The 21,692-nt window shown below is 43.1% G+C and overlaps 1 protein-coding gene across 6 annotated transcripts in view; it reads right to left on the bottom strand.

Moving 5' to 3' along the window:
* Positions 1-21,692, bottom strand: part of SDK2 (sidekick cell adhesion molecule 2) — a 503,279-nt gene that overhangs the window by 267,921 nt on the left and 213,666 nt on the right. For all 6 annotated transcript variants that reach the window (XM_075845537.1, XM_075845538.1, XM_075845539.1 and 3 more), the window contains exon 2: positions 12,077-12,236. In XM_075845537.1, coding sequence (XP_075701652.1) covers positions 12,077-12,236 — 160 coding nt within the window. The remainder of the gene's footprint in view (positions 1-12,076; positions 12,237-21,692) is intronic.

Below are 21,692 nucleotides of genomic sequence, written 5' to 3'. Positions count from 1 at the left end.
GTGTTTAGAGCTGTAGACCGTGTCAATCGGAGGACTATATCCAGCATCAACAACCATGGGAAGCAATGTGAACTATTTACCATGAAATCCAAGAAAACTATTTTACGGTACAATTTTTTTTGTACAGCATTTTCATCTATCGACCGTGCAAGTTAAAATGTATTACAACGATACGTATTACTGAAGTGTCAGCTGAACTTACTTGGCCAAGAGGACACGTTCTACCAAGAAATGGAAATCACTTTAAAGAACAGGTTTGTTATTAAAATCCCATCTGTCTCATTTTTGCAGTATTAGTTGAAGTCGATAAGCAAGGTGACTTTCACACAGCTGTAATACAGGCGCATTTCATCGACCATATTAGGGCCGCAACAGCCGGACCTCACCCAATTCTACTGAAGTAGGATCCTTTAGTCTGATTCAGTAAAACCACGAAAGGTGGCTTTGTGGTTAGCAATGGGGTCGTTGTTATGAATTCAAGTGGCACATCTACATGGAGTTTGTATGTTCTCCCCGTGTATGAGTGGATTTCCTTGGGGTTCTCCGGTTTCTTCCTACACTTTAAAAACTATACTGAAAGGTTATGGCTTTATATAAAATTGACCCAAATTTGTGAGATAGAGAGATTAGGTTGTGAGATTAGATTGGGGACAGGGACTAATGTGAATGGCGACATCGCTGCAGTATATAAAAAACAAGAAACTGGTTGTAATGTCCGTGGCTGCGGGCTGTCAGCTCCAGCCTCCCGCTGACAGCCGCAGCCACGAGTCGGCAAGCGCTGGCCCCAGCCTCCTCCTCAGGAGACGCCAGCGCTTGCATCCACTCACCTCCGCCGGAGCCCGCAGGGTGCGCGCGCACGCTCGTCCCCGCGCGCCGGACATCTTGAACGACCTTTGACCCGTGAGTACCCTGGGCTATAAGAGGGGTCCAGCCCCCTAGTTCGATGCCTGAGCGTTGTTAGTCTTTCCCAGTCTGTCTCGCAATGGTCCCTTAGTGTCTCCCGTTCCAGCAGTTACCCGTGCCCTGTTACCGTTCCTGTATTCCGTATTGTTCCAGTTCCTGTGCCCACCAGTGACGTCTGCCACGTCAAGTGTCGTCTGCCACGTCAAGTGTCGTCTGCCACGTCCAGTGTCGTCTGCCACGTCCAGTGTATTCTGCCACGTCAAGTGTCTTCTGCTTCATCGGATACTGCCCGCCACGTCTGGCGCCACCTGCCGCACCAGCCTCCATCCGTGCTGGAGCCACAGCCACCGCCCGGACTGTTTCAGGTACCCAAGCATTACTGTCTGCCATTGACTTCCGTATAGACTGTGACCTGGTCAGCTGCCTCCCCGCTACGGCGGAGCGGCCTAGTGGGTCCACATACCCTGTGTCCGTGACACTGGTGTTGGTGTGCCAGATATGTAAACTGCCAATGCAAGTCGTGGCAATCCCTGCATGTTAGGCCCATGTAATAACAGTTATTAAGTCATCAGCTGTGAAGATCTCGGAGTTAAACAAATGATTTCTTGCTTCGTCCCCTCACATTTGCTTAGGACGTTAAGTCAATTGTTAAAATATACTGATGAAGGTCCCTTTAAAGATCACTACGTGGAGAGTGAAATTAATGGCAGTTCACACATTTCATGATTTCCAATGTAATTAGCGCTCAGCATGTTTTACACAATGCTATTCAATTCCCACCCCGGTGAAAAGCGAACCTGCTAAAACACGGGTTTGAAAAGAACTGCTGACAACAAAACATATTTTTTAAATCACACAGAGCTGGTGACTTTTCAAGGCGGAAAACTATAAGAATAAAATGCTAGCGAGTTTTCTTTGTTCTAATGTAAAGTCTGTCAATTATGGCCGATGACTTAAGAGCACGGTATCTTCTTTGGAGGATCAGCTATGGAGCAGATGGACTATTTAGTTTTTTTGTGCTATGGAGATTGATTTTTATCATCATGACGAAGCCCGTAAACAATTCGTTGTGTCCAATCCATTGTCTAAGAGATCGCCACCTATATTTCCCTGTGATGCTGCAGGACCTATATGAAGGTTTGTATCTTGCCTCCGGCTATTGGTCCAGGAAGGGAACTGCTCTGGGTGGAATATTTTGGTGTTGCCACTGACCTTCTACATAGACAACACGTGAACCCTAGCTCTTTTGGTTTGGGCCATTAATCCACACAGGCTATGAGATGTTTGTCAGGCGCTTTACCATGTAAATCATGGACCTGTGTCAGAACCACGCTAAAAAGCAATTGGGAAGGTTTTTGATAAAATTAACCTGTGTTTATGTATAAGCACTTGGAAGATGGAACAGGCCTTTAATGAGGAGAATGTACAGGTCTTCTAGACCAGTGGTCAAGTTTTCAGGATTTCCCTAGGATTGCAGAGATTATGTACACCGATCAGCCATAACATTAAAACCACTGACCGGTGAAGTGAATGACATTGATGATCTGGTTACAATGGCATCTGACAAGATGTGGAATATATTAGGCAGCAAGTGATCAGTCAAGAGGTGGATGTGTTAGAAGCAGGAAAAATGGGCAAGTGTAAGGATCTGAGCGATTGCGACAAGGGCCAAATTGTGATGTCTAGACGACTGGGCCAGAGCATCTCCATATGGCCGGTCTTGTGTGGTCTTCCCGGAAAGCAGTGGTCAGTACCTACCAAAAGTGGTCAAAGGAAGGACAACTGGTGAACCAGCGACAGGGTAATGAACGCCCAAGGCTCATTGATGCGCATGAGGAGTAAAGGCTAGCCCACCTGGTCAGATCCCACAGAGGAGATACTGCAACACAAATTTCTGAAAAAGTTACTGCTGACTATGATAGAAATGTATCAGAACATGCAGAAAATCCCTTCTTGCCGTATATGGGGTTGTGTAGATGTTCTCCGGTCAGAGTGCCCATGCTGATTCCTAAACACCGCCGAAAGTGGCTACAATTAGCATGTGAGCATCAGAACAGGACCATGGGGCAATGGTAGAAGGTGCCTGATGTGATGAATCACATTTTATTTTACATCATGTGGACAGCCAGGTACGTGTCCGTCGCTTACCTGGGAAGAGATGGCACCAGGATTCAATATGTGAAGACAAATTGGCAGAGGCAGTAAGATGCTCTGGGCAATGTTCTGCTGTGAAACCTTGTATCCTGGCATTCATGTGGATGTTATTATGACATGTGCCACCTACCTAAACATTGCTGCAGACAAATACAACCGTTCATGGCAGCGGTATTCCCTAATGGCATTGCCCTCTTTCAGCAGGAAAATGATCCCGCCAGACTGCAAACATTGTTCAGGAATGCTTTGAGGAACATGACAAAGTGATGACTTTGTCATCAAACTCCCCAAATCTCAATCCGATCGAGCATCTGTGGGAAGTGCCGGAAAAACAAGTCCGATCAATGGAGGCCCCATCTCGCAACTTGCCAAACTTAAAGAATCTGCTGTTAACATCTTGGTGCCGGATACCACAGGAACCTTCAGAGATCTTGTGGAGTCCAGGCCTCGATGGGTCAGAGCTGTTTTGGCTGCACGAGGTGGACCTGCACAATATGAGGCAGGTGGTTATATGGTTATGGCTGAACTGTGTAATTATTATTAGCGCACCAGGAGTTATCACACCCTCAATACCATAGCCTCAAACCATGATTTATTTGCGGTTAGTGAAGACTGACCTTGAGTACCGATACCCATACTACAGATTAAGAACCTAGACCCTAGAGCCAGGATTTCTCAACGTTGTACCTCCCTACTCAAATAAACTCTATCCAAGTACACCCTAGGCTATCATCATACACTGTACTTAAAAAAAAAAAAAAAAAAAGCGCAGAATGGGGACACTGAGTACCCCCTAGTCATGGCTAGTACCGCAGCTTGAGAACCTAGGCTCTAAAGGACCTTTGCATTCCCAAGTTAGGATTAGGATTTTTATAGGGGAAAAGATGATGTATGGTATAATTTAGAACACTTGCTGGGTAAAATCGATATAACACATGAGGGGTGTGAAGCGAACTAATAAGGACACAAAGCACATTTTTGCTATAGTTTTCTACACAGCACTGGGAAAGCTCTGGGTGAGAAGTCAATCTGTTTTGCTTGTTTTCGATTTCTCTGGATCTGCACTTTTATGCTTGAGAGAAGTGAAGGGATTGTGCTGCTTTGGTCAGACAGCTGAGCGACATGGCAGAAGGAAATGAAATTATTACAGCGGGGTGTTATAAGTTGGTTCAGGAAACAGACTGGCTCGTTCAATAACTTGTCTCTCGTCATGTGGGAACCTTCATATGAAAAGACTGCTTGTGACTGCACCTGCTCGCTGTGACATTGCTTTGTAAGGTCTCCCCATCGAGAAAAACGTGGAGGGATACAGGGGAAAATTAATTTCAGTTTCATCAAAGACAAGAGTCACTTTGAAATCAATAGGACATTTATCTTGGGTTGTGTGTGTCAGTACAGAATAGTTCCTCTTACCTTTCAATGTTCAGATCTAGAACAATTCACTCAGATAACAGAACACTTGGCATGTCTGCCATATTCCAACACGCTGCAAAACATCAGTGGTTTATTGATCTTTTCTACTATATTCCAGTTTGTTGAAATAACCATGATAGAAGCCAAGTCATGTCAAGCACTCTCGCTACCATGGGGGAGGCACTCCGCTGTCTATGTCAGTGTCATAGACTTTGGATGGAGTAGCACCACGCATGCTTGACGTCACCCCATTCAAACTCCTAGTTGTGGTCGTCTGGCAGAGAGAGGAACGGGGGACCAGTTCCACCGTTTTAGTGATTGTAGGCGGTCCCAGCGATCTGACCGATCTAACATTTATCACCTATCCCATTATCACCAGCATCAAATCCATCAGCCCAATGGCAGAATGAACTATTCAGGTTAAGGGGGACTTATAATGAGTAGATATGAGTTGTGTCACCGTAGCAGAAAGTGTGGATATCCCTACGATGCAGATGTACTGAAGAAATGGAGCTTCACATCCTATTTGAAGATATTGCAGAGTTATAAATTTTTAAGTTCGCCACTACTCAAATATCAAATGTACGGAGGACACCTCTTTTTCTATCACTATGTGCTAGATTTCTTTCCTATGTCAGCCAATTATGATGCTAAGTTAATGAAGGATTGCTCCCGCAGTAATCATTTAGTCAGTGAATCACCCCAGCCTCATAGAAAAGAATAGACCCTGCTCTCCCCCTCTCTGTGGTTCCTGTTAGTTTTTTTTTATACTGAATTCAACACAGTATCTCAGCCTTGGTGTGATATGCTAGAAAAAATGGTTGCTCTGTTGTATACTATGACTTGAAGAACATCTCCCTATAGTAACTGAAGATTTTCCTCAATGAGAATCTAGAAACTTGACATTAATATACAAAATGGGTTAAGAAATAAGGCCACGAACTACCATTATTTAGGAACAATACAAAAAATTTATTGTTGGACAGTGTCCATATATGGACAGTGACATCAGGGGCTCCCTCTAGGTGCGGGTGCGTTGCCGATGCTCTGGCCGGGAATTCCGCTCCAGGAGTAGCCCCTAATGTCACTGTCCATATATGAACAGTGACGTCAAGGGCTTTCCCAAGACAGGATTCCCCAGCCAGAGATCTTGTGATGCTCTGGCCTGGGACTCCGCTTCTAGAGGGAACCACTGAAGTCGAACTCACTGTCCATATATGGACAGTGACGTCAAGGGTTTCCATGGGCTCAGAGCTCAAAGTAGCGCTGTGACCAGGGAGTCCTCGGACAGGATCAGTTTTTACCGGCTGTCACAAGGATTTCTTCCTAACAAACAGCCGTTAAAAACTGAGCCATTGAGTTCTATGGGAGCCGTCAGGCCGTGAAAACGGGCAAAAGTAGGACATGTCCTATTTTTTGACGGCCAGTATTCACCAGCCGTAAAAAAATGGCCGTGTTAATACATCCATAGAACTTCATCGTTCTGAAAACGGCCGTCACACGGCCGTTTTTCACCGTTGCGTGAATGTAGCATAGAGAATACCGCTCTCAGAATACTTGGGATCTTAAAGGGTAACTAAACGCTCAACAAACTTCTAATATGTCATAGCGACATGTCATAAGTTTTGATTGGTGGGGGTTCAAGCAGTGAGACCCCCACTAATCGCTAAAACGAGGCGGCAGAAGCGCTCGTGTGATCGCTGAGCCGCTTAGTTTCTGTTCTGCTTATTCTGTAAATCGATGTAACTGTGTACGGGCTCCATAGAAAGTCCATGAGCCCGTACACGTTATATCGTCTTTACGGAAAAAGCCGAACAGAAACGAAGCAGCTCAGCACTCACACAAGCGATTCTGCAGCTTCGTTTTAGCGATTGGTGGGGGTCTCAGTGATCGGACCCCCACCAATCAAAACTTCTAACATGTCACTATGACATGTCAGAAGTTTGTTGAACGTTTAGTTACCTTTAAAGAGGCTCTGTCACCACATTAGAAGTGGCCTATATTGTACATGATGTGATCGGCGCTGTAATGTAGATTACAGCAGTGTTTTTTATTTAGAAAAACTATCATTTTTGACGGAGTTATGACCTATACTAGCTTTATGCTAATGAGTTTCTCAATGGAAAACTGGGCGTGTTTTACTAAATGACCAGTTGGGCGTAGTACAGAGGAGTGTATGACCATTCAGCGTCATAACCTACTCTCCATTCATTTATACAGCACATACGGATATGTGCAGCCACATAACCACACTATAACATTACTGCAGTGTCCTGACAATAAATATACATTACCTCCAGCCAGGACGTGATGTTTATTCAGAATCCTGACACTTCTCTGTGATTTACAGCACAGCGAGATCTCGCTGTAAATGACAGTTTACAGCGTAATCTCGCGAGACTACGCCTGCTGTCCTGTACATCACAGAAAAGTGGTCAGGATTCTGAATACACATCACGTCCTGGCTGGAGGTAATGTATATTCATTGTCCGGACACTGCAGTAACATTATAGTGTGTTTATGTGGCAGCACATAGTGATATAGCTATATCGCTATGAGCTGTATAAATGAATGGAGATAAGTGTATGACGCTGATTGGTCACTGATTGGTCAGCGTCATACATTTCTCTCCACAACGCCCACTTGGCCATATAGTAAAACACGCCCAGTTGTCCATTGAGAAACTCATTAGCATAAAGCTAATATAGGTCATAACTCCGTCAAAAATGATCGTTTTTCTAAATAAAAAACACTGCTGTTATCTACATTACAATGCCGATCACATCATGTACAATATAGAGCACTTATTATCTGGTGACAGAGCCTCTTTAAGGACTCTAATTTCTCATGAAACAAATTCAATACAATATCACGACATGCTAGCAAAACCCTTCACAGTATGCAATTCACCTGACAGCCACTAGGTGGCCACACTGACACACATAGCATAGACAGCTCGTGATAGAGTATTGCAAACTGATGTTTTCTTTCAAAGCTGGTCACCTCACGACACACATCATAGGATATGTGGAGATGAGAGAAAAGGTAAGGAAGAACAAATCTGTATGCTTTTATAACACTGTGTAAACAAGTAGCTGAAGGTTCTCAGTGCTTGGACCCCCACAAATCAAAACTTCTGACATGTCACTATGACGTGTCAGAAGTTTGTTAAACGTTTAGTTACCCTTTAAAAAATCTTGTGACGCTACTTAAGGCAACAATAGTTTTCTCAATGTCTTTTTTTTCTCAATACATTCCGTACATACATTGAGGTCAACTAAGTATTTCATTTGCCGCTGTTATTTGCGAAATAGAATAGCTGAAGTCTGTAAAAAAAAAAATTCACTGTGATAGAGCCGCTGTCTGTGAAATCTCACCGTGATCCATGACATCTCATTATAATATGAACAGCTGTCTGTGAAATTTCACCGTATATAGCCTGAACTCAGCAGTCATATGCTGCCTGTTTCGATTTTCAGCACAGCCAACATAATGTATGTCATGGTTGCCATTTTCTTTACAATCACTGTCTAAGAAAAGCTTCATGTCTAAAATAACATGCTTCTAAAAAGGGTTGTATGAGATTAAAAAAAAATGAAAAAAAGGTATAAACTGCGCCACTCCGGTCCATGGGCTGCTAGTGGTATTGCAGGCCAGCCCCATCCAAGTACATTGTGAAATCCATCCACCTGTTCATGAAAATGATTGAGAGGTCTATATACACAGTCATGTAATTCACACCTTTTTCTTCTTTCCTCTCTTCTCCCCCGGTTCGGCTTTTTTTCTTACTATCCTGATCAAAATGCTAACAGGGTCTCTTTGAAGGGATTGTATGAGATAAAAAAAATGGTCTACATCTTTTTTTTTCCTCTAAAAAGAGCCACTTTTGTCCATGGCTAGGTCTGGTATTGCAGTATTCAAAGGAAAGAGGCTGAGCTGCAATACCAGCCACAGCCCATGGACAAGAGTGGTGCTGTTTGTGAAAGTCATTTTTTTTCTAATCCGTTTGAGGAGTTTTTCCTCATAAACAATATATATATATATCCGATCATTGACCCATAATATGTAAGAAAAAACTTTTCGTTTTGTCCTTGCAGAATGTCTTTAGAATGACTGGTGTTATTCTTGCAACACATAAGAGACAACAAAATTTGATCACCACATTCCAACAAAATGAAACAAAACGTTTATACAGGTGCAAGGAAGCCTAAGACTGCAAAACAATACAATATCCAAAAATGGAGACAGCACTCTGCGAACACGAATGCCACCTAAACACTGTATATAAATAAATATGCATTACTGCTGATTCTACTTACAATAGTGAGGTTCTTCACGCACATTTTGATCAAATTGTGTGAGCCCACCTGCCACGACAAGGCGACTTCTATTTATAGTGTTTAGGTGGCATTAGTGTTCTCAGAGTACTGTCACCATTATTTGATATTGTGGTTTTATTCTTGGCCATTCTCACACCATTCCCAGCAATGTGATTATAGCATGAGAATAACCTAGTAACCCCCAGGCCATTCTCACATACCTGTCTCTACACCATATGCTGCAGAGCTCACTGTGAAACGATCAATTAAACATGGCCATTGATTTCTGATAAAAATACTAATTCTTTACAAGTATTTGTCATTTGCAGAACCAGAAGGCTTAGATTGGCAGTGGGGCATGAGAATCATTGGTGTTAATCCCAGACATTCTCACACCATTCCCAGCAATGTTACTATAGCATGAGAACCACCTGTAAACCCCAGGTCATTCTCACACTGTAGCATCTAATACTTGTTCTGCAGCGTACACAGTGACACTATCATCTCAGATCGTTGTGGATGATTTGGCAAAATTGAAGGTGGTGAGAATTTTTGTAAATGTATTTAACCCCGATAACCCAAGGTCATTCTCACACTCCAGTCTACTCCTCATGCTGCAGAGCTCACTGTGAAATCATCATCTTGGAGTGCTGTTCATGATTTGGCAATATAGGAGGAGGCGAGAATTTCTGTAAAACCGTTTAACCCTATAAATAACCATAGAGAATTAAACACGGCCATTGCTTGCTCATACACCGCAAATTCCTTACCGAATACAAAGTACAATACCGTGTGGAACCTTTTTTCCAAGGAAATATCATCGGACTGTACATCAAAGCTACAATTACTTTCTCCATAGAAAAAAAAAAAGAAAGAAACCTGTCATGCTGTTCTATCACCAAGCTATTTCAGGCTACAATTGCGCTATAAAATAAAATTCCATTGCTCTGATGTTGCTGAGCATATGGCCCTCTGATTATCACCATCCACTGCAGCAGAATTCCTTCGACTTTTGCAATTATATTCAGAATTAGCCTTGACCAAATGATGTCAACATGTTACGCGCAGCAAATACAATACACTTTATATTCCAAGCATTGCGGGGCATTTTTTCCTGCGGAAAGTCAATATAATTCGACTTGTCACGCAGAGCGATGTGTGGTAAGACGAAGGTGACAGACGTTAGCATTAATACTTGTAATTTGCCGAAGCATATGTCCGTTTTTTGAAACATGCACTTCCCCAGAGAACGCCATTACAAAGCCATTACAAATATGAGGTCAATTACAAGTATATGGATGTCTGTGTAACAACGTATGTTATACTGAGACACGCGGCCACGCATAATATTCTATAAAAGAATGCAAGGGATCAAAGGTCTCTACAGAACAAATTCTTGTAAAAACAATACCGAATATTATATTAATCTGTAATACAGTATTAGAATCTGTTTACCCTGCCAACAAATGTATTACAGAACGGATTCGAAAGATTAGCAGTGATCATCATAGGTAGCAATATACCTTCAAGCATGGGGGGGTCCCTATAGGATGTGTATTGAGGAGGAACAAGAAGTGTGCTGGGTAAGAGTGGCACTTATTTGGGGGCATCAATTTTGTGATGGTGGCGTAAAATGAAGCGCCTGGGACTGATGCAAAATTTGTAACAGGTGCCCCAACCTATCATGGGTCATTTATAATACTGGTGTCTTTTTATGTGACAGAGGCGCCTTTGAGACACCTAAGGCACTAGCCGCCATAGTGCAAATGCTACCTCTGCACCGCCCGAATTTGGTTAAGGACTCCAATTTCTCATGAAAAAATTTCAATTAAATATCGCGACATACGATCAAAAGCATTGACAGGTTGCAATTCACATAACAACCACTAGGTGGCCACACATACAGAATACACATCTCGTGACAGAGTATCGCAAAATCAGGTATTTTTAAAAAAATCTGATCATCTCGAGATATGTTGAGACATGAGAAAAGGTAAGGAAGGACACCTCTGCAACTTAATTTACTGGTACTATATAGCTATATCTATTTAAAGGGCACCTGTCTCATGAAATAAAATGTAGATCTACCTTTGCAGAAAATATTATAAAAAAAATTGCTTAGATAGAAATTTCCTGATTGTAGTAATCACTCCCTTTAGTCTTAGGAGGGGACTAATAACATTACAGGGAATTTTAAATTCCTCCCCAGTGCCCTGTGAATAAATAGACGACACAGGATGCTGTTTTGGGCAGCCTACGCCTGTCTTTTGGCAGATTTGGAGGGTAATGGAATAGAACTTGAAATTCTCTATGCCCCCATGTTTTATTACTGTTTAACGGAGCATTTCCAACCATTAAACTGCATTAGGGAGTTCACTAAATTTACCTACACTTATATTATTTCTTTTCTCTACAGTTATATAAATCCTGGACAGGTTAGTATTAAATGAACAAAATGGTGGTAGTTCCTGGGAAGAGACCCCACCAATATCACTAATGCAGTGAGACGTAGCCATCCTGAATTCTTGTTGAATAATCATTTCGAACATACAAATAACGTTTTATAAACGTCTAATATTTATCAGGCATGGCCATAATTCCGGAGGCCATGACATCTAATGGGTTAATAGGCTGGGCTCTCATAAATATCGGTGCGGTACACCACACAGCGCCCTCTAGTGACAAGGACCATGCAACCTGCATTAGATGACAGACCAATTTCGAGTTCCCTATCCACATACCTTTTATACCTCCAAGCAATGACAATACAATAGCGATAAGATACGTTATTATGGTAGTATAAAGTAGATAGATCCAGGGCTGGCGTGAGCAATCCGCAATCCTGGGCATATGTCAGCGCCCACTGAGCTTGTGGCCAGTAAAGTGGAGGCCCACTGTTGCCTATGGGCCCACCTATACCGAATGCGGACCCTGGATACATCTTCAAGATAGCATGCCGTCTGTGGTGAAGATCACAACTTTACCAAGAAGATTGAATGGGGGCTGGTCTTGGACTTTCCTTACTGCCATGAATCCAGTACCCCGCTTGAAATACCCTTATATGGTATACAGATGTAGCCAAGTTTATCTGGACTCTCAGAACTTGCTGCAACGTGATATCACACAACAAAAGACGTTGAAATGTCAATGAAAAAGTCAAGTTAAAGTTCCTTACCACTGTATATTTATTGCTTTCAGTCAAGATAAAGATGGCTACATCTGTACCACTGGGTAGGTCAGTAGTGTTCAAATATTGGCACATTATACTTCTTATAAATAGCACAGACCTGTATTCGAGTGAAAACTTGGTCAGCTCCTTGTGGTCATGAAGCCATTTGAATTCCAGAGGCCAGCTCCCCTCCGCCATGCAGGTAAGGACGAGACGATTCCCCTCCAGGTGGACCTGACTGCGTACCGGCTCGGTCTTGAAGTACGGAGGGACGTCATCTAAAACAGGAAGTATTAATATATGAGATCAAGTGATAAGACAATGTAAAGTTCACAGATCTGACTTGGACATTATGACTGGGTTTATACAATGTGCGGAGAGTGCGGCGGCTCGCGGTGTACTGTCTATGTGGAAGTCTCATAATTAATACATGCAGCGCGGAGAATGATGAGAGACGGGAATAGGTGAGAAATGTTCAAATATATTAATACGGCAATGTACACACAGAAAGGATATTTCATGGGCTACAGAAGGAGGAACAAAAGGTCAAAGGAAAGGGCAAATAGAAATGAAAGCTTGTATAACATCAGTGAATGGCGCACACAAACGTAGATCAGTCGGGCGCCAAACTGCACATCTCGTTAGACTTCTAAACCGAGAACATAAAACGCCACAAACACCACAAAACACCAAGGCTGGGACTACAGGGCGACTTCTGCGATGCCATGGTGTTATAATGAGAAATCTTCTCCCACACAGTCAGATACAAACAACGCCCTCGTGTATCCGAATGGGACTACATAAAAAGTCATCTATACCGTTTCAGCATGCATGACGCTATGTCCAGCCCTCCACATGTTCTGCGTATCAGAACGTATAGGATCTATATGGAGTGTACCACCGCCACTTATACGGTGAGAAGGCTCCATCCGGCACGAGCACATCATTAAGTGATATGTCAACACGCCCCTGGTATGAGGTCTGCTTGTCATTGTCACCTCTGTATCACTTACAGCTATGTCACTAATGAGTACCAAGTAATTAACTCCTTAAAGTGGTTTTCCCGCTAAGCACATTAATCACTTATGCACAGGAAAGGTGATGAATCTATGATCACTGGGGGCCCCACCACTAGATCAGTCACGATCGGAGTGAGGAGGATTTTGAATGGAGCGGCAGTCACGAATGTGCCCGGCCGCTCCATTTAAAGTCTATGGGTCCAACGGAGTGAGACAAGTGCAGCACTTGGCTATTTCCACACGCACGACCACCACTCCATTAAAAAATCCTCCTCACTGCAATCGCTATTGATCGTGGGGGTCCCAGCGATCATACATTTATTACCTATCCTGGGGTGGAATGAAAAATAAACAGCGACTCCTCGTATTTTATGGGTTGAGTTTTTACGCCGTTCACAGTGCAGTAAGGCCTCATGCACACGGCCGTGCCCGTAATCACATGCTGCGATTGCGGGCACGGCCGACGGCCGTAGTCCGCATTTTCGGCCTGTTCTCCAATACAAAGTATGGGAGCACGGCCCGTAAAATGCAAAAGATAGGACATGTTCTATCTTTTGCGGTACAGTTCTACGGTACGGACACCGATCAGTAGCAATACAGAAAGGTGTCCGCGGCCAATAGAACTGAATGGGTCCGTAATTGTGGCCCGTATTACGGTCTGCAATTATGGAGATTTTTTTACGATCGTGTGCATGAGGCCTAAGAGCTACATTATTCTACGGCTATACCAAATTTATATAGTTTTTTTATGACGTACAACTTTTACAAAGAAAAAACAATATCATATTAAAAAAATGGTGTCGCCATATTCTGAGAACGTAACTTTTATTTTTTCCTTGATGGAGCATTTATGGGGGGGGGGGGTCGCCTCCCGTTTCTAATGGCTTAGAGACCACGGTCGCTATTGACCACGACATCTAAGTGGTTAAATGGCCAGGATCCGAGTTATCTCCGATCCTGGCTGTTACAGTGAAGTGTTGGCTGTACGGAGTTAGCCCATTTACGGCCACGTACAGTTGCATCATAGGTTGTTAAGGGGTTAAATTACACTTGATGAATCGCCACCCAAAGTGATGTAATGTGCAGGGTAAATATAAGGCACAGTCACGATCATGTGGATCAAGGATACCATAAGGTAGTGGTCCTAAACCTATGGCTCTCCAGCTGTTGCAAAACTACCACTCCCAGCTTACCCTGACAGCCACAGACACGCTGGACTAGGGAGAGTGATTTTTGGAGGAATATTGCCGACTTGTAATTCATAAGGCCTACGTATACCACACAGCCATAAGATGATGTACACCTTTCAGTCAACCATGGTCCTATACTGTGAAGCATGAAATACCGTTGTTTACGCCAGCCAATCAGAGACCTTATTTACAAGGCAGGTTGGAAAATAAAAGCCAAGTTGTGATTGGTGGCTATAGGCAACAAGGCAAGTTGATTGAGAAGTTCTAATTGATACATGTGACTTAGGCCCCTAATGCTGGGGCATTCGGAAAATGACTTATAAGGTTGTCACAGCTCCGCCCCTTTCACTAGCATCACTTGATATCGATTATATCTTCCTTTCCATAGGCTACTTACAATTCCTGCTTTTACATTAAGACTTTTCTAGCAAGACGATTTTCAATATAGAATATTGGGAGTGTAAAATAGAATAACGAAATATGACTACCTTTCCCTCCCATGATCCTCTGTTCTGATGAACAATTATTATTTAATTTTTCTTATATCATTACAGGTCAGATGCTCCAATCAAGTTTTACACTCTCCTGCCTCCAATGACCCTATGATTCATGTATTTGGACCCTCAAATTCCCAAACCATTGACCAATTCAATGTCAAAACAGAGTTGCGGGCAATACTTTGTTGGTACTGGACCTGCAGAATTAGTTCTAGGGATAAAAGGAAGTTAATTCGATAACACGTTCAAATGTAGCAGAGCCGAATGAGTAATTGCATACATAAAAAAACAAAAATGCTACTGTATATAACTATTTTTTATATATAAGGAGTAGATTTACAGACGAAGGTGATTCAGCTGAGAAGATGAGGCAGCATCAAGTAATAAATAACAGTGGGGGTCATAGCAGCATAAGTACCCTTCCTCCCATTTTCGGTTCTATGGTCTCATCCATTAACAAGCTCTTAGTCCCGCACACAATTTAAACTCCCATCAACCATTAAAGTAGACGTTGTACACCCCAGACCACTTTTAGTCCCCACTCCACATCCCATAATTGGGGCCTCATCAGGGAATATTCTCAGTGTGATATAAATTGTTTCGCTGTCCACCGTTTTTGCACTCCGGCCGGATGCAGGATTATTGTTTAAAATAATCCTTTGCCCATTCTGGCCCAGCGTGGAGCTAATCCTCAGTAAATAGTACAGCGGAGATAGAGACACACCGGGATCTCTAGAGAAGAGGCGCTTTAAGCAATTATTCTCCACTTTACATCTTGTCCTATGAGACTCTCTGACTGATGAATTACGAGAGCATTGTATTGCATTGTGTTGTGTTGTACAGTCAGGTGCTGAAATCTTTGCAAGATGTCAATGAGTCGTGAACATCACCGACCACCACTTTTTTGTCTTTAGAGGTCAATGGTAATTGTATCCTGCCATGACCGTATTTCTTTTGACCAGAGAAGTGTTACCAAACTCTAAAAAAACCTTTTGACATGTCATAGTCAGAAGTCAGAAGTTTTGATCGTGGGGGTCCGAGCACTGGGACCCCCACTGATCGCTAAAACTAAGAGGCAGATGCACTTGAGTGAGCGATGTGCCGCTTCGTTTCTGATCGGCTTTCTTCGGAAAGCCGAGCGAGCGGTGTACGGCTCATAGACTTCGTACAGCGCTCAGAGGAAAGCCGATTACAAATTAAGCATCACAGCTCTCACACGAGCGCTTCTGCCGCTTCGTTTTAGCGATCGGTGGGAGTCTTAGTGCTCGGACACCCACCGATCAAAACTTCTGACATCACTATGACATATCAATAGTTTTTGAAAGTTTAGTTACCCTTCAAAAGTTCTTGGGCCCCATTGCAGAAACTGTACCAGACGCACTCTCCCCACCCTGTGCTATTTAGAACACTGGTGCCTTATTATATGGCAGAGGGAATAGATACCAGAGCCCGGGTGTGACTGCTACCTCTGCACCACCTATAGCTACACCCCACCGAAAAAGAAAGTTGAACATATCATATTGTACAAAATCATATAATTACAGTAGTATGGCACTTTTGGTTTGGGTATCCCACGGCACAAGTAGTCAACCTGGTGCGCATTACTTGTACCTATTCTCCTCCTCAAAGCAGGACACTGCCCCTGCCAAGTTATCCCCCATATAATGACATAAGTGGACAGGCCGTTGCCTCTTCATGAAATACTCTGTGCTGCAGGTAACCCTATTAATCCCTTGAGCCATGCTCTGATCCTCCTTTTTATCAAACAAGACGTACGTAAAAACTGATCTCCCGTACGTGTTGTAAAAAGGGCCATAAGCTGGTGAAACGCATAAGATAAGCCTTCCGATTATGCCTCCCGACTTTCCTCCATCAGCACACATTGTTGGGGGTAAGAGTGATTTCACATGATCGGCCGTTTATAGTGGAGTCGGGGGAAATGGAAACAGCTATCTTACGTGTGTATGATCAGCTTTGGTCTCCCACTCCCCCGTCACATCCTGTCCTTACTAGCATCATCACCTTGAGTGAACAGGTCACCTCCTCCTACAAGATCAGCACACTCATCTCCCGCTGCTGTCATCATTCTCTTCATCTGATTGGCTAAAGGGTATTCTATCCCCGCCCATACACAAACTAAATGAGGTGCAAACATTGTATTTAAATGGGTCTTAAAAGGTTCCCTCCAATTTCGATCTCCTGCCCGATCTGGCATTCGACGTAGAGAGACGCTACTGCACACTGCATGGAACAGTTGACGTAGCAAACATACCACGCTAGTAGGGAATTGCGTATGGGTCCTATTAATTATAGTCGTATTGTTGCCACAACAACTGTACTGCCCAGCGTCTACCGATCAGGCAGGAGATCGCAATTGGAGGGACTTAAAGCACTTCCTCTAAGTTACACGCCAAGTTAGGCAAATTCCTAGTTCTTTCGACAAAAGCTGAAATTTCATAGCTCAAGGATTAGTAATTCCACAGTCACACCGTGCTGGAAGTCATACGGATTCATGACGTCACTCCCGGTTAATAAAAACGAAAGATCTGAGGCGTCTGTAACAATGTATTTACATGGATATTTCTTTATATAGCCTTTTTTTGTCTGATTTAACGGTGAGCTCTTGGGACCGGACTACTTTGCGCTGCTGAATCTCATGAGCTCACCATTCTCTATAAAAATAAAAAAAGGAAAAGCTATTCGAAAAGCCATTGACAAAATCGACACCGGCTCTAAGAGAAACCCTTCCTGCACCTAACCTGCCATAGGATGTGATTCATACTCAGATGGTATGTATATTTGATGAGCTCAGGCTGGCCCCGGAGCAGATCGCAGCCGAACAAACTCCAAATTGTCAACTTAAACGTTTTAAATGTTTGATGTGCGCGCTCTACACTCGGGGAAACCAATCACCCACGGCTTATACATCGCCGGTCCCACCAGGAATTATTAATCAGAAGCAAAAGATAGTTTACAGGAGCCGGGAAGCTGAATTGTTCACAGGGTAATTCATGTTATTGCAGTTCTTTCAAATGGAATCAACCGTGTGTTAACTCTCTCACGCACAGAACGAGGCCATAGAGAGCCGACCGGAAAATCGCAATAATATCACTCCCACAGTTGGACCCTTTCTACTGAATTTTTATAAAATCTATTATGGATTGTATAATGAAACACACGGTTTATTCTCAATCTATCTTTTTTAACCCCCTTAAAAGGACGCAGACTATTTTGAGCTTCCAGGAACCCAAATTTTTCCCTTTTTGTCGACGGAAACATGATTTTAAGAAAATTACTAATGTCTTTTTTTTAAGTTCGGAGCCGATACACCCCCTTGTTATGACAGCTGTATCTTCCGGCCGCGCACCACTACTTTCTATTATATGGCCACAGATGGAGGTGCATGGATGTGACCAGACGCATCACTCTACGTCCTTCACTGTAACACACTGCGTACAGGAAAGCGCAGGTGCTGTTTGTTACAGTAGAGGACGCGGGGGGTTCAACCATTCAGCAATACAATTCTGTTTATTTGAATGAGGATGAGCAGCAATACGAGACAGAGTCCATGGACAAGAGTGGACCTATTTGCATTTTGCACTCAGCTCAGCCATAAATTGTCACCTGTGCCTGTTCTTAACAAAAATGGGCACAGATGACAATGGAAGTGGAGATAGTACACGAAGAAGCTTTTTAATGGTTCTTTTGGGACAATACGTGGCCTCATGGAAGGCCAAGTCAATGATAAAGGGGCTGCAAAAACTAAGCAGGCATTGAGTCAAGTTTAAAGTTAGTAACCCTATATAGTCAACCACACCAGATCTTTCAAGGAGACCAGAGTGAGAACCATCAACTTTGTAGGGTTACCTTCTGGTTAGAAACAGAGGACTGTGAGGAGATGAAGAAGTAAGCAGATCTGGAGGGCTGACTTGTAGGATAAAGATACACAACGCCGATGCCACAGCCGAGGAGAGGAGAACAGAGCAAGTAAACCGCTCCGAAACCAAGCAAAGGATTAACTTAATCCCTAGAGAGATCTCGTTTAGATAGAAAGCTCTGTGGGGCAGAAACCGCATGACATCTAATGTATGTTTTCCTGTACGTATAATTGTATTAATCCGCAGAACATTTACAACATATTTGGCAATTTTATACATAAACACATGTATGTTGTGCCCACAAACCACTCCCTACTAATGATCTATGACAACCAAACATGGATATAATATGAAGAGTGAATATGTCATACAATACTTTAAGACTAAGATATGAATCCATTTCATGACTTGAACATATGAAAAGATGATGGTATATTGTTCTGCTTGAAAACTATTAAATATTATTTTATATTTTGTGGCTACAAGATATTATTTTAGAAAATGAAATAATCTTAATTATGTTACTTACAAACCTATTTTTGCTGTTTACAGGTGACACCCTGAAGATCTACCCTTTGGAATAAAGCTGGAGCTTATTACTAGAGCTTATTGACATTTGGGGTAAAAAAAGGTATAATGAAACTGAATGCTCCATAACACTAACACTTTGTGCGTCATTGTTGTGGTGCCCCGTTACTTGTGAGTGAGGAACAATGACACACTGATACTTGAGGTCCAAGAACAAAGACACAAAGCTACTTGGGTTTCCAGAACAATGACACGCTGACTCTTGGGGCTCCAGGACAATGACACATGGCTATTTGGGGCTCCAGAACAGGGACACATTTAGACCTGGGGTTCCAGAACAATGACACACAGCTACTTGGGGATCTAGAACAATAACACACAACTACTTGAGGTTCTAGAACAATGACACACAGCTACTTGGGGCTCTAGAACAATGACACACAACTACTTGGGGCTCTAGAACAATGACACACAACTACTTGAGGTTCTAGAACAATGACACACAACTACTTGAGGTTCCAGAACAATGGCACACACCTACTTGGGGCTCCAGAACAAAAACAACCCGCTAATACTTAAGGCTCTAGAACAATGACACACGGCTACTTGGGGCTCCAGAACAGGGACACATATAGACTTGGGGTTCCCAAAAAAACGACACACAGTTACTTGGGGAGTCAGGACAATGATGCACTTACTTGGGGGTGAGGAACAATGACACACTGACACTTGGGGTTCAAGAACAATGACACGCGGTTACATGGGGCTCCAGGATGACACACAGCTACTTGGGGCTCTAGAACAATGACACACTGACATTTGTGGGTTCCAGAACAGGGAAGGATTTAGACTTGGTGTTCCAGAATGACGACACATAGTTACTTGGGGATTCAGTACAATGATACACTTACTTGGGGCCGAGGAACAATGACACAGAAACACACTGACTATTGTAGGGTTCCAGAGCAATGACACAGTGATGCATGTGTTCAATGAAACACTGAAGACACTTTCTGAATTTTAAATAAGAGACTGTCCAGAGCATTTGGTGTGAATTTTTTTGATATGTCTCTATAAACACATTTTCTCAAAATACATTTTCAGAAGAATAACCCCTGGTCTTGGTTTAAACACCTTCTAAAGGACTGAAGAGGAGGTACAATATTATTCCGCTTGCGTGCGTCACGCACTAGAACGAAGTAAACACTTTAGCCAGGTCTATGCTGGGTCTTGATGTAGAGATTTCATTTTCATTAATTCTGACCATCAAACACAATTTCTCTAATCCTCTGGACTCATAGGTGTTGCATTCAAATGGTTCCACAATTCACAGCCAATTGCACAGCAATACCGACACAGCCCCTTCCACGCAGCCCGGGGTCAGGGGAGAAGGCCTCAGCCGAGGAAGAGAGGCAACTGTTTGATATGACATTTTAACGATTCTTAGAGGCCCCAAGTAGCAAGAAGAAGCGAACACTAAACTCTTTTGTAGCAGCGTTAATCCTGGCTGCCTGCGTACTGAAAATTTTTAATCCTGCGTGTGAGGATCGAAGGGAAAAAAAAGTGGGAATGAATAACAAAAAAAAAAGTTCTTATTGTCCTGGCAGAGAGTCAAGTTTTTGTTTTTTTTCGTGAAGATTTTGGTGAGTAGAGCTTGTTATAGAGAAGAAGACTCCGGCACTTGTAGGGGTGCAGCACTAAGGAGATTAGAACATTAAACAGGAGAAGAAGAGGGAATTAATATTTCAGAGGAGGAAAACTTTTGTAGCTGTCATACACTCGGGGATTCACTAACTGTGTTGTCAAATAATGGCACGCGTTCAAAGAGGATACGGTTGAGTAGGTGGAAGTTTATGCGGCTGTGTCATGAGTTCCAGATATAATCTGGCTGCGTTCTGGGTGTGATCGCACTACACTTGATATTTTTATGTATTTCGCGAGAGTGTTGTGCTGATGGGCAATATACCATCCAAAAAGCAATGTTGGCTTAGAAAGACAATTAAAGTTTCAGAGAAGCCAGAGGACTGGGTATCGCCTGAGGCCTCTAATCTGGCCAGTACTGCATAGAAAATAGTGTAGTATCGAACGCTTCAATAAAACGGAAGGATTAAATGGAAGTTATAGAATAAAACATGGATAGGCCCAGTCTTACATTTGGTTATAGGTTCCCCATTATATTAAAGAGGTTTCCATAGGATATGTCTGAAATGTCTTAAAGCTACGGTCTAGCGTCTTAGACCTCCACCCAACGGCGAAGCTAGTTTTTCTGCACCAGGGGCAAAGATTGTCTGGCGCCCACCCCCCCCCCCAATCTGAAGCTTAATTCCTTGCTGCGCCACTTCACCCCCCCAGCAAATAATGTAACGTAAAAATTATTTTACACGGCAGTCCACCTACAGACGGTCTGAGCTGGGACATCTGGTCCTATGAATGTCACATGATCATATAGAAGTAACGCCACAAGTACAGCGTATACCCTTGCAAGGGGCCTAGCCAGGGTCAATGTCTCCCCCGTCATCCGTCTCTTAAGGCCCAGGACCCCAGCCCCTTTAATCTCCCCCCCCCCCACACACACACACACACAAAGTGCAAGAAAAAGTCAGCAACACAGTGGGGCAGATT

This window comes from Rhinoderma darwinii, chromosome 13, assembly GCF_050947455.1.
Source record: "Rhinoderma darwinii isolate aRhiDar2 chromosome 13, aRhiDar2.hap1, whole genome shotgun sequence".
Lineage (NCBI taxonomy): Eukaryota > Metazoa > Chordata > Amphibia > Anura > Rhinodermatidae > Rhinoderma > Rhinoderma darwinii.
This window is presented reverse-complemented; position numbering and strand designations above follow the sequence as displayed.